Source organism: Dicentrarchus labrax, unplaced genomic scaffold (genome assembly GCF_905237075.1).
Source record: "Dicentrarchus labrax unplaced genomic scaffold, dlabrax2021, whole genome shotgun sequence".
NCBI lineage: Eukaryota > Metazoa > Chordata > Actinopteri > Moronidae > Dicentrarchus > Dicentrarchus labrax.
In genome coordinates, this window is record NW_026136708.1 from 14,044,451 (window position 1) to 14,058,790 (window position 14,340).

At 40.4% G+C, this 14,340-nt stretch overlaps 1 protein-coding gene across 1 annotated transcript; it reads right to left on the minus strand.

The window, feature by feature from the left end:
- Positions 1-1,282: 1,282 nt before the first annotated feature.
- gpr176 (G protein-coupled receptor 176) lies at positions 1,283-14,263 on the minus strand. Its single transcript, XM_051409718.1, has 3 exons — positions 13,456-14,263; positions 6,231-6,483; positions 1,283-3,342 (listed from the first exon to the last, which is right to left on the minus strand). The coding sequence occupies exons 1-3, from the start codon at positions 13,682-13,684 to the stop codon at positions 2,112-2,114; spliced, it is 1,713 nt and encodes a 570-aa protein (XP_051265678.1). The 5' UTR covers positions 13,685-14,263; the 3' UTR covers positions 1,283-2,111.
- Positions 14,264-14,340: the final 77 nt, after the last annotated feature.

Below are 14,340 nucleotides of genomic sequence, written 5' to 3' on the forward strand. Positions count from 1 at the left end.
CCACAAGGTTCATTCAGTAACTGTTCTGGAGGTTCAAATCGTACTTCTTTATCTTTTTATATCTTATCATCCTAAATTTGAACAGTTGTCATGTAACTGGAAATTTTCAAATGTCTTTTTTTCTGAGCGCTGACTTCTCGTACACGCTGGGTGGGCGCATCAGCTATTACTTTTTTCACAAAACACAACCAGTAACATTAAAGTAATCTGATTTGATTGAATGAACAAGATTCTAATTGGTGAACAGAATTACATGACATCACGTTTTCCAACTGAGCCCCGCCCACTTCAAGCCAGTGAGAAAAACAACAAAAACACAAATATAAAAATCTCTCATGTGAAATAACCAAAACTGTTCTAAACTTGGCACAAAAGTTTGTGTTCATGTAGGATCCAATCAGTCATAGTAAGAACCAGATTGAGAAAATAAATTTAAGGGCCTTTAACACTAGAAATGTCAAGTCTCTCTGAACTGAGGGATGTTTTAAATTTTAACCTTTAAGAATTGCAACTATTAAAATGTGTGTATTTTACTTGCGTAAATCTGTGTTACTGCATATATTAATATTACTGCACTGCATCTCTGTTGTCAAGCTCTTAATGGCTACAGGAGTAAAAGATTGTTGTTTAAGTAAGCCATGAATCAAATCAGTTGGAACACATGAGCCAAGGCTAGTCTTCTTAAACACTCACGCCAGAGAAATTAATACTGTGATGCTTTGGAATAACCAAAAGAATTTTGGGCTCAATATTCATTCTGTGCTGTATGTCTACCATAGCAGCCACTGTATTCTGCAATAACTGCCCTCATACAGTCATTACCAAAGCAGAATAAACACATTACTCATCTCTTTCCCACTTTCAAATAGTAGCAATGGATACTGTTTCCAGTCAGGCGTGAGTGCACAATCTTGCCTGATAACAGCATAGGTGGGATGCAGCATAGATTCAGGTTCTATGTGGACATAGCAGGGGATTGTGGGTAGCCCCCAAAGGGAGTTACGGCTTGACAAATATTTGAACTGCAGCCCAGCTCTGTTTACCTCAGCTAAAGCCTCAGGTTGAGGTTTCTACTATTGAATTATGCATCACAAAGAAGAGTCAGAAGTTTAAAGCTTCTGATGATATTAAAATGTTTTTTCACTCTTATTTGCTTTATTTTACAATCATTTACATGAGCAATTGATTTTCAGGAAACCTGGGAGAAATCAATAAAATTGATCTATGGGGGACTAAAAGATCCCCGACCTAGATGATTTGTGTTTCAGAAAACAAGTCTAAACACACTCACAAACTTTAAATTTAATCTTTTTACAACATGTCATTGCATACTGTACAGCTGCATTTAGCCTCTTATCAAATTCACTTACATTTAAAGTACAAATGACAACAACATCTACCACATTAGAAGAAATGTGAATATTCCAAAAGGCCAGCAAAGGGCAAGTTAATCCCAAATATTGAAGTAAAACTTCTCAAACATGGTTACAAAAAACAGTACCGCAAAGGGTTAAGTAAAGGAACTGACACTGAGATGTGTTCATTTACAGAGTGCAATCACAGCATAACCATTTTACAAAATGTTTTGTGAGCAGGTTCAATATCCTTGCTTGATTATTTGTTATGGAACTATATTATTCCGTATCAGTGCATCTCTCAGGATAATTGGATTTGTACAGTGTGTTCATTTACCTACAGATGCCAGCTCTAATGAAAAAAGGGAGATTCAAAAAGGTATCTGCCCTCTGAATCATGTAGCCATTGTAGGAGTCCTTAATCACAGAATTCTTAGTGCAGTTGGACTGAGCTGGCATATTTCTCACAGCATTGTAAATATTTGATATTAAATTGATTTTTGTCCAATAAGAAAGCTGCAGGCCTCAGGTGTCTCACTTTTGTGCAGTAAAGTGGAAAACCTGGACACTGGAGCTACTACTGCATCTGAGGAAAAAACGAGGGGAAAAAAGGTGAAACGGTTTAAATGAACCAAAAAACCATTTCACTGAGCAGCTTGACACATCAATATCCTGCCAAGGCCTGGTCAACCCAAGAGACCGACCCTGTAAATTAACTGTGACCAGTGTTGCCGATCTGTGGCCAGCAGGAATAGTTCATGGGTCCACAGTGGGGATGGTGCTGACCTTGTTGTTCCTGCTGATTCTCCGTTCAGGCCGTGGCCTGGGCAGTTTGGTCTGGATCAGCTCCTCAGGTGTGTTACCCAGCGGAGGCAGCAGCCTCTTCTTGCTGTTCCTGGTCTCTGGTAACCACTGAGGTGGCAGTTCAAAGGGTCCAAAACCAAACTGTGTGGAGTCCTCAGCTTCTGTAGGTGTTGCTGGTGCCACCTGAGATGAAGAGGCATAAGCACATGGGTGGACCGGAGAGGCCCGGGGTGCTATGACTGAAGGAGGGCCATCCTTGGTGATGACCAACCCTCCCCCTGTCCCCTGCAGAGGGTCCTTTTTGGTGATCACCTCCCCTCTGAGGCTCCCCAGTCTTGACCCACCCTTGTGGTCCTCTTTAGACCCTCCTCCTGATCCTTGAGAAGGGATCTCATTCTCTACATCCTCTTCTTCCTCCTCTTCCTCAGAAGGCCTAAAGATCTGCTGCTGGCCAATATTAAACATCTCCAGAAGCTGGCTCCCAGAGCGGCCGGCTGTCTCCAGTCCCACCGGCTCCCCGATCACACCCTCTGCCCCTAAAGACGCCAGACCCCCGGTGCTGACGACGTTACGGCGGCTGTAACGTCTGTGAATCCTGGCTAGCAGGTCCAACCAGCTATGACGAGCTGAGCGGTTAACAGTTAGAAACAAAAGTGGGTTGGTGAGCAGGGACACCTTTGGTAGCCAGAGGGCTGTCAGATACAGTAAGATGGGTAGCTCTTTACTGTCTGCCAAAATGGTGCGATAAACCACCAAGGCCCCATAGGGGGCACTGCAGGCTGAGAAAGCTAACACCACAGCCAGCAGCGTGGCATGTAGCTCAGCCTCTCTCTGGGACACATACGGGATGGAGATGCTGTTCTGGGGAGTCCTCAAGGCTGCAATTATCACCTTCTTCTTCTGGCTGGCACTGAGCGCTCTGCGGATCAGAAGCATGAAGAGGAAGACCAGAGCGAGAGGGAGGATCACCGTGGTGATGTTGTAGATCAGCACGTACACCATGTGGCCCAGGGAGCGGGCGTGGTCATCTGAGCAGGATGAGGTGACGTATACATCTGTCACATTGGTCACAGCAAACACAGGGAGGCTTGCCACCGTTGCATGGACCCAGATATAGATGACCAGATCTCGGGATCTTGCATCCGAGATCTTCCTCTCCAACGGGTACAGCACGGAGTAGTATCTAAACACACATAAAAAAAAAATTTTCAGCATAAAAACTTACATGTTGGCCATTTTTACATAAGAAATGTTGACATGTCACAGTAGAAGAAGCCCAGGTGTAAAAATATGTCTGAATTAAATTTAGCTGCTGCATTTTCAGGGTGCTGGTTTTGTTCATGTTGGCTCAGTGTCACACTGTCATGGTTTGCTAGGATACTTGGATAGAACTGAACCATCGTTAATGTAACAACTGTGCCTTTCTCTCTATGATAAGCCAAAATGTCTCCTGTTCATTGGCTGACTAGAGTGTTTCCTGAATGTCGTCATGCTGATACACCTTGAAAATCTCTCTTAAGATGATTTACATAAACATACAAATAACATCCGTAAGCCGAAGTATCTAATTCTGAAAATACATTTCCACTATTTTTAGTGATTGTATGATTACCGTAATCAAGTGAATTAAGTAAAGCTAAAATTATGACCATCTCACCGAGGTGGAGCTTCAAGTGGTTGTCCTGGAAAGACAGTACAACACACCCATTGATGCATCTATTATATAAGCTGAAATACAGACATAATGGAAAAAGTGCAGGTGTTTTTAGTAATAATATTGTCTTTGTCGACTGAATCCGGCCTCTGATATAATGCTACAACCCAAAAAATGACTGCACCATAAAATCCTGAAAGCTGGTTAAAAATATGGGCGAAAAGAGAAAATGTGCTTATTTAAAACTCATAATTTTATTGGAATGGGATGAAAGGATTTTTTCTCCATTTATCTGTGTTGTACTACCTTACGCAGAAGTTGAAATTTTGTGTGGGTGTTTTTTAATGCACACCCACTAACACATAACTAGATCTCCTCATATCTGTATCACAGATAATAGTATGTAGATTGTCTCTCATCCTATTGTTGTCCCTTAATAATAAGCAAAACAAATCGCATGAAGGACTTGCTTTATTTCCCTGGATTGTCTCTTCATCACCACATGCAAGTGTACGAGTGTGTGTGTGCATGGACCTATAACTGCTGCAGTTTCAGCCTGCCTGTATATTCACAGCCTCAATTTCCCTCCTTGAAAATAAATAATTCATCGCTTTGATAGCATTCTGACTGTATTAGTTGCTATGGAGGCAATATAATCTTTGTAGCAGTGAAACCAAGGCTGAGATGAGGCTGCAACAACACAGGATCTGAATGCAATCATCATAAAAAATAAATGAAACCCAAACATACATTTCCTATACTGTATTCAGTGTAGTTATGCTGTCAAGGTTTTGAAATTTTGGAGAATGAGGCTTAACAGTATAGCAATGTCAATCACCTTTAGGTAGCTAAACTGCAGCAATCCGATATTCATTTACCTGACATACCCTGACATTCTTACCCTCACCCTAACCAATCCCACTCCTCATGCTTTAACCCAACCAACCCAACCAACAAAGGCACTGAATACTAGCCAATCGGAGGACATTTAATCATTTTAATCCCCATTTAAGTTAGCCTAGGGCTAAACCGGAAGTTAGAGATGTGCTTGGCTGGCTAGTGTCTTGTGCACTTGCTCTATGGCCCCACAAAGCAGAAGCATATGCAGAAGATGCAGGTAATTTTATACAAGGAAAACAAACTTCTTTGGCTTCATGCACCACTGAACAGCATGAGGCGGGGCAAGGAAGCCGTCATCCTCTATACTCCTGGGTGGCGAGTTGTGCATTTGAGTCAGATCTTCTTAGTCTGCTCGTAACAAATGCTGCATCCATTTCTTCCTTAATACAGCCATGGTAGTCGCCATATAAAGCGGTGATGTTGCAAACTGTAAATATTTGAATATAACTCAGCCTAAGAGAAGCTACAGTGCCGGCAAAACTTGCTAAAAGCCAGTGTTTGGTTCGACCATTCTGGGCTACTGTAGAAATATGGCGGCCTCCGTGGAAGAGGACCCGCTCCCTATGTAGATAAAAACAGCTCAATTCAAGGTAACATAAACACAATGATTCTTATTTTAAGGTGATTATACAAAAAATAATATAGTGTTACACTCATATTACTAATTAACATACCTATGAATATATTCCATTTCTGCCAATAGATCTTCCTAAATGTTACACACTGGACCTTTAAGAGTGATTGCTTTAATGGTAGTTAATGTTTTTTTTAATTAGACTAGTGGCACAGGAGCAACAGACATGGCAGTAAGTAAGATGCAAAAGCTGTTTAGCTGAGGTAAACATGGCTTCCATCATCAGTAAGGGCACAATCAGTATTACTTTTAAAAAGCAGTGTGTGAGACCATAAGTGGGCAGCAGCAGCCATTTCAGGCTGCTTTTAGCTGCAGCTTTTAGCACTGCAGGGAGGCTGCTCGGCGTGACATACACATGCTCTATCGATCGCAGCCCCCCAACCCCACTCATCGACACCACAGGGTGTAGATGGAGATTGAAAAAGACGTTCTCCAAAATAATCTTCCAGAGTTTAGCCATAGTCTTTGCTCCACTTGTGCAGCGTGGATGTTTGTACTTCCAAGTCTCTATTTTCAGGAAGAGATTTACTCCAGCAGACTCGGCCAAGCAGTGTATTGATAAACTGATCAGAGAATCGATTTGAACCATCCACCTCTCCGAAGTGGTACTTTTACATCCAGTGAGGTGAGTGGGAGGAACCCACTAGCCTTTTTCAAACACACATTTCAAAGTCAGTTGTTCTTACAGCTGAGATGAACAAAAAAAAAAATATATCACTCTCGTCCTACTCAGGGACAGAGTGCTCTTTTGGTTCTGTAAGAGGAGGATTTTAATTTCAACATCAGGCCTCAATTATCTATGACTAAAAAAGGTGTTATCTCTTTCTACTTTAACTGTATAAATTGGTAAGTAGTTTATGTCAAACATGTTTTCTAAACTGACCTGTCGAGTGCGATGGCACTGAAACTGAGCACAGTGACCGAGCAGAAGAGTTTATGGAGGAACTTGATGGCCTTGCAGAGCAGCAGAGTGTGGAGCCACCAGCAGCAGCGAGGGCTGGCTCCGAGTGCAACGTCGAAGGGAACACAGACCAGGCCGGCGCAGATGCCAGAGCACGCCAGGTTCTTTATGAATCGGTTGGTCACAGATTTAAAGACATTCGTACAGCAGGTGCACCACAACACCGTGGCATTTCCTGTGGAGAGGATGAGAGAGGTGCATAGCTTTAGAATAACATGAAACACGCAGTATGTCTTCAGATTTCAAAACGTTAGAAAAATGCAATTTGTTACATCTTTGTGTTCTACTTACATGACATTTAACATTCCACATAAACTCAAAGGTATCCTATCTATTGGACAGACTAAACTGGTAGGATTGCACATAACCGTTAAGACTTTATTGGCAGCAATTACGACTGCTGTTTTCCCTTGCTTTATATTGAGGCTTTCCCGCGAGAGGCTAAGATGTTAATAAAGTAAGCATTTGTTGCTAATTCTTTAGTTTTATGTTCTTCACTTATAACCAACTGTGTGAAAGGACCAAAATCTACATTTTCACCGTTTTTGTATCCTCTCCTTAGCTTGTTTAGGCTTCCTCCTGGCACTCCAAATTCCTTCCACAGCCCGGAAAGAAAATAGTTGGGTCGCCTGGAGACACTAAATTGCGCATTGGTATGAAAGAAGGGTGACCGTCTGTCTAATCTATGTGAGTTAGCACAGATGGATGGATCACTTATCCATCACCATGTCTTCCTGACTTCAAGCACAGAGACTGTGATTAGATAAATTAAGGAATATAAGGATTGCATGGACCAAGGAGTAAGAAGAAAGCTTTAACCATATCTACTGCATTAGTTCCAAGCTCCTCATTTTACAGCTGATTTTACAAAACTGCCTAAATCTAAATTAAGATTTGTGTGCCACACAGCAAGGCAAGATAATGCATGTTCAGTGTGGCTTGACATTCAAACTCAGTAGTATTCAATAGTACAAAAAATCTGGGAAATGTGACATTTGAAAATTATAATTTTCAGGAGCAATTGCTCATTTTTCTCTGCTTGTTGCAAGATGACCTTTTTTATTTTTTTTGAACTGTGGTGATCGGCATCTTCTTGCTGCACAACACAACAAGTTCAGGATCCATGGCCGCATAAAATTTAGATCTCAATCAGTTTGAATAGATTTTCTCCTAGAAAAAAAGGCATGCACCCGTGGCAGGGTACAGAGCTCTTTTAGGTATCACTTCATGGAAAAGCTCTGCTACACCAAATCCCATCTAAATATATTTAAAAAAACATGGATTATTCTTTCTTAAAAATGTTTTTATGCTTGACTATAAATTACTGCAGATAGACATCCTAAGAAGCTCTTTGCAAGGTGAAGAAATCAATTAAACCTAACCTGAGTGAGGCGGCACATGATCAGGTGCAAGCAGTGAAACTGTGGCGTTTTCATGTTAAGATCCCTCCATGATTCGGAGCGATGAGACAGTAATGATTGTTAATTAGATTTTAAAAAAGGTGAACTTTATACTCCCTGTGGAGCACTGACTGATGTCAGGTCACACAGGGATACATTTGATACCAGCCTCTCCAAATGTAATTACCCACAGAGTGTTAGCTGTGCTCTCATCGTCAGAAACAGAGCAAGATGTTCCCTAGTGAGGAAAACTGTTTTAACTTATTTGTGCCTGATGTCTGTAAATGTTCAAAAACAGGCTGCAGTCAATCTGAGACAAACAAACTCTTATCATCAATGCACTGCGCTATAAAAGCAAGGGTAGGTACAAAAATCAATTATTGTGAATTAGGTTGGTGAAATGTGGCCTAAGCGGTTTTAGATGGAGCTGGAAGAGGCTGTTTTGTGAGGGAACATGATGTGCTTTACTGCTAGTTTCTAACTGCAGTATTTCAGTAACACACTGTGTTATAGAGCGGCACACAGGAGTAGTAATTCGGGGAAACCCTAATGTAGCCGTAATTAATGATCAGCCTCTGCATTCTGTGAAGCTGACTCACATGTGGTAATGAAATTAGCACAAATACTCATTGTTTAGGATGCAACATTAGATAAAACAGGATGTTTACAGAAAATATATTCAGATTCCACAGATTCTATTTTGATTATTGTGGCTAATGATATGCTGGGATCTCAGGCAATAGCCTTTCAGATGGGTGAGATGGATTATTTTTTAGGAGAAGAATAGGAGCGATGAGAAGTAACAGGAATTGACAGTTCACTTTCAAAACTGTTACAAATGACAGAATTACAGAGAGAAAGTACTTGGATAAGGAAAGACCTTCTGATCTTCTGTGTCAAATATGCCTTCCATCCACCCTGACATTCTTTCAGGTTTTCTGGTGTTATAACAACATCAACTCCCTTTCTTTCTCTTTTTCTCTTTTCTTTTGTCCCTTATTGTTATATATATATATATATATATATATATATATATATATATATATATATATATATATATTTCTATATTCATAGGTATTTAGATTTAGTAGTAGTGTGCAAGTGTGTAAAGTGTGTAAAGTATTGCCATATGTTGTCTTAAACAGCTATATATTGTATTTATCCATTTACTATCTTATATGACTACACCTGTATATCCAGTTACAATTGTCTTCTTCTAAGTGTATGTCTGTTTGAAAATGTTTCTAAAAAATACAAATAAAAATAAAAATAAAAATAACAACATCATGCCATTTCTATTGTTGTGGTTAGAGCAAGGCGATTAAAATGCTGTTAAGTTAAGGCTAGGAAAAAATTGAGTATATAGTTCCTAAACAAGAGTCTACAGTCACACTAGCGGCTCTGTGAAGCTGTGCTTATGCACAATGGAGGTAAAATGCTAACATGGTCTCAATGAGAATGGTAACATGCTGATACAAAGCAAGGTTAGCGATTACCATCTTAGTTTAATTAGCACCAAATTCAAAGTAATGATGTACTGATGATGAAAATGAAAAAGAAGAAACAAAAGGTATAGAAGAGAGACAGGAAAGATGGTAAGGACAAAGGAGCAGTCGGGCAGAGAAGAAAAGACCTTAAATTGTACAGAGTTAAGTATTATGAGGAAACGTCAGTCTTAATCAACATACAATATGAGACACAGAAAATGTACAGCATACTGGATTTGTTGTTGTTCCGTGTTTGCATATCACTGGAGGTAATATTAGTTAGAGGATGGCTCTTGACAGGGGCTGTGTGAAAGTCTCACTTTAGTACAGCTGCAGTGGTGCGATGTCACGCCCTCCCAGTGGTTGCAATACAAGTGATATATGTGGGATCACACGTTCAATACAATATTTTACATTAGAAAAACATGTTTTGTTACCCCAATTTTAAAGAAATTTCCAAGTAAGTTTTTGTTTGAGGAATTTCATTACATACTATATATGCATTTTGGTAGACATTATGAATGCTTTGCATAACTGTAACTAACAAAAAAAAATGTGTCCTTGCAACACTGGGACTTTGGGAGCTTGTATTGTCTGTAAAATCACGTCGTCCTTTTGTGCCTGAAATACTGACCTGACACTTGAGGAACACCTTGGAAACCATGCTCACAGCAGCCAATGGGGAGAAAGAGCAAACACTATACATGATTGCTTTTTCCACTTAACAAATGGCAGTTCAACTACAGGTAGCAAAATGAAAAACCCCAATACATAAAAAAAAAACTCTTTGTGTTTTCTGCATCACACACATGAAAGTAACTCATCTCTGGATTGGTGTTAAAAAGCTGCTGTCATCAGAAATAAGACTCATCCAGGTGCCTAAACATAGAAACGTGCTGTTAAAACTCAAAGTGTGAAACATCATTAGCACGCTTAACACCTTCTTACTTGCATCCCTGTGGTTTTATAATTATACAGTTTCAATGAAAGACTTATTTATGAATGGTAACCAACAGAGGAATAGAGATATAGTCCACGTGCTGTAATTCCTCACGCACGTGATTACAATAAGTCATATTAGCTGGTGCCATGCACACTGTGGCAAATTAATCAGATTTAGAGTCAAACTCTGATCTGTGCTCTATCACAAAAAATTGAGAATCATCTGTGCCACTTAATAGGAATAATATGAATTTAAAAGAATAGTTCAGCATTTTAGGAAATAGACATTTGCTTCCTTTCTGGGGGTTATATGAGAACAGTTCATTCACTCTCATTAATTAGCCTATAGAGCAGTCTGTTAGCCTAGCTTAGCATAAAGACTGGAGGCTGGGGGTAACGGCTATGGCTCTCTCAAAATTTCAAAAATCCCTCTTAACACCTCTAAGCTTACTTCTGTTTATTCTGATTGGTTCATCGATAGAGTTAAAAATTGTGTTAACTACAACACAATAAACTCAAACTTGATTTTAAATTCTAGTATAGATCCCAAATGTTCCCAACATACCAAATATGTCAGGCTACATTTTGGGGAAATGTACTGTAAAAGGGGTAAAAGGGAGAAAGCTTTAGCTCACAATATGAGGTTAACACCAGTGCACATACTAACAACACTGCCAACCATCCACATCAGTGCTACAATTTGAATGAGCACTACTTACTGCAAATTTGAGACCTTTCACGTAAGAGTGCAGTTCATAATAATAATATATCCCATTTTTCTTTTCATCTCTACACATCTGTGTCACATTCAAATAAATCACACAGACAGCATTTGTTTACTTTTTCATGCCCTTGCATTGGGTTTCTTATTTGTGTTAAAGTATTGTATATTATTGACCTAGACATAAGAGCATATATGCGAATCCTGGCTTCATTTATCAAAGGTCTGTCAAAGATTTGAATAGGTCAAACACATTGACGATTTCCACAAAAAAATTGCTGCCATTTCAGTCACCCACAGAGATTTCCTATTGGAGATAGAAAGAAATTAAATCACACCCACATCAGAACAACAAAAGTGCCTTCATGATGGAGCCAACATATCTTGTGCATCCCTGATAGTAAGTGCTGTCTGACAATCAAAAAAGATGAGTCTTGGCTTTTTCACTGTGGGAAAAAAAACCTTTTTAATGTCATGCGAAGCACAACACACAATTTTAAAAATCGAAACCTCAAAGACAGCCCTCTGGACCATTGTCACTTTTATGATTTTTCGTTTCATTCTTTGGGCTATTTATGTACTCGCCATCAGGTTGCGAGTTGCCTGCTGATAAATTGATGTTGCTGTATAGGTGGAAGGAAACAACTGCAGCATCCAATCAGCCTTGCAATGAGTGTTTGAATGGTGTTTTTAATCTTTAATGTATTCAGTGACAGTACTTTTGCTTTCCATAATCAATGGTCACACAGTCTGTGTTGTTGTTTATATTTTCATTTAGCGTCTTTATTGCTGTATTTCTTACTTATTCATATTCATACAAATGCGGTTGTTTGGAAAGCAAAATAGATGTATTATATCTTCTCCAAGCCATGTACAATATACAATAAACAGAGAAGAAAGAAGTATATACTATACTGGCACACATCCATTTTTCACAGCCACTCATGTCATGCTTCCCTGCCACATTGCAACACAGCAGGAGGTGGTATCGAATCAGAGCAATAGTCATTTGGTCATTTTTGTTTTGCCAGTTTTGGTGTCAGTTTCACTGTATTTCATCATGTTGAACTATTTGTGCAAGCTGCACAAAGTCCAGTCTCTCATTGAGTCCATACTTTTCCAAACTGTGAGGAGATGGATATTGGATGTTACAACCACATTTGTGACAAATAACACATTCATATTAGGCAGGAGGACTATGTTTCTGGCTGCAGATAAGATGGAGGGGATGTCAAAGTCCATCAATTCACACGGCTCCTTCCTCACTTCCATCATCATCAGCAGCTTGTGCTTCTACTGGCACAAGCAGGGATATTTGTCACAGAGCCAGTACAGATTCAACTTGAGAGAAGCTCAAAATGTGTACAGTACCTTATTGCTACTAACATTTGCCAATTTTATAGTGAAATAGGAAGCTAACACCTGTCAAGTTTACCACCACAGCCAGTAGCAACATGCAAATGTCTCCATGGAATCCCAACCAAAAAATTCATTTTAAAAAAAGAAGGCACCAGATACACATTATAAACACTGCCCCGTGTGTGTTGTTGTGTTTGATTTATTAACATATTAATGTAATGCTGTTTAACATCCAATAATCAAGTGAACTTCAACATATGAAGGCAGAACACACACTCACAGGCACACACGGGCAACAAGATGACTTGGTCTCCAGTTATGTTTACCATACAGCACCCAATTTAGCCCACAGTGCATCCCTATGGGGCAGCTGGAGCGCTGTCGTGCTGCTAACAGGACATTTTAAAATAACGAAAGAACTGGTGTTTGTCTTGACTTCCCTGTAATTCAAAATAACAGAAGAATGTGGAGTTGATTATAATGAACATATGGAGGATGTGTACAGTGGGTCTGACTAGGTACAGCCTGAACAAAGGGAGTGTTATGACCTGTCATGTAAAAATGAACACACCATGCCCTGCATCATCATCATATAGGAAGACATCACATGGAGTAAAGTCTGCATGTATAGAGTTTGGAGAGGAGGCATTACATAAACTATAGGTAGGATGTGGCTGAATGAGATTGTTTGCAGTTGGCACTGACCAGTGGTTTGGATGGGGGAAGCCAGCAAATTTAATGTAAAAGTACATCAGATTTGCTTTTATGGTTTTTTTTATTACATATATATATTCACAGCTTTATGTTCTTTAAAACTGACTGCTTTTGCTGTGTTTTTAGAGAAGCAGTCATTCATATATTCACATATAGCCGTCAGTGTGTTTTTTAGATGGAAAACCCACAGACGTTGGGCAATAAAAATGAGGAAGATTACCTAATCCAATTCTCCTTTTCAGGTACAGAAGACACAATATTGGGTGTTTTAGGAATTGATGATTAGGTTGCTGTTTTGTTGCATGTTTCTCTGATATTTTAATATTTCTGGCGTAAAGGGTGTCCCCATAGGAACGTCCCCTTGACCCAGATTTAGGAATCAAACTGTTGAGACTCATGGAAAACATAAAGCTAGTGAATGCCTTAATCACACTAAATCATTTTTTAAAAATGTTTTTATGTTTTGCCTCGTCTGCAAGATTATCATGTGTGCACAATATGTCCATTTCTATGAATCGACTCACCGAGCAGCGAACTTATGAGGATGAAAACCTGAATGGTGGTGGTGAAGTCTCGGTAGGCTTGCTCTCGGAGGAGGCGCTGCTGCTCTTCCAGCCCGGTCCCCTCGGCAGGTGACCCGCTGCCCCACCGGGTCGGCGGGCTCGACGCGTTCAGGAGATCCAGCCTGAGGTGGGCTGCTGTGAAATTGGCTGCACCGTCCCCGACCGTCGCAGCCGGGCTCCCACTATCCATGTCGGCTCACCCCGCGATCCTGATGTGTTTTTGGATTTTTTTAAGAAGGCTGGCGGGATGTCAGCAGCCAGCACCTGAAGAGGCATTTCTTGTGGGGATGATGTCTTGCAAAAAAAAAAAAAAAAAAAAGAGGAAAAAAATCTACACAATTGTGTGCAGGAGAGATGTCAGTGGAGATGTAAGACAGCAATGCGAGCAGCTGCCAGCAAAGAGATGATCTTTTGTCAGTGGATATGTTAAATTAGGAAAAAACATGGTGTAATAATCATACATCAGAGCACAGGGAAATGACCAGCCTAGGCTGCATGCCCCATCATTTCCCAATGCGGATGCATGGAAGAAATCAGTCTAACAATCCGTGCGCAGTGAGGCTGGATGGATGCTACTCTCTGACACCCAGCGCACCTAAAACCACACCGGGTTGCGAAGTGTCCATTCTGGGAATGAAGCTTGCAGCACCGAGAACACACTACCATCACCTCTCGCCGTCCGGAAAAAAAATATTGTGTCTGTCGGGCTGTTACTCCTGCTGCCGCTGCCAATCGCACTGTCAGAGGCTGTTTATTGGTAGACTGACTGGTGTGGGGAGCCTGCAACTGAATATTTCACAGCGTGAGGTGCAAGACTGGAGAGGAGAGCCCCTCCTCTTCTTATAG

What these genes read in the sequence shown, in the direction of transcription:
- gpr176 (XM_051409718.1), bottom strand. Translation starts at nt 13,684, where the DNA reads ATGGATAGTGGGAGCCCGGCTGCGACGGTCGGGGACGGTGCAGCCAAT. An exon ending in CCTCATAAGTTCGCTGCTCG is followed by an intron (nt 6,484 to 13,455) that starts GTGAGTCGATTC and finishes TCCTCTCCACAG; the next exon opens with GAAATGCCACGGTGTTGTGG. An exon ending in AGTGCCATCGCACTCGACAG is followed by an intron (nt 3,343 to 6,230) that starts GTCAGTTTAGAA and finishes ATGTGTGTTTAG; the next exon opens with ATACTACTCCGTGCTGTACC.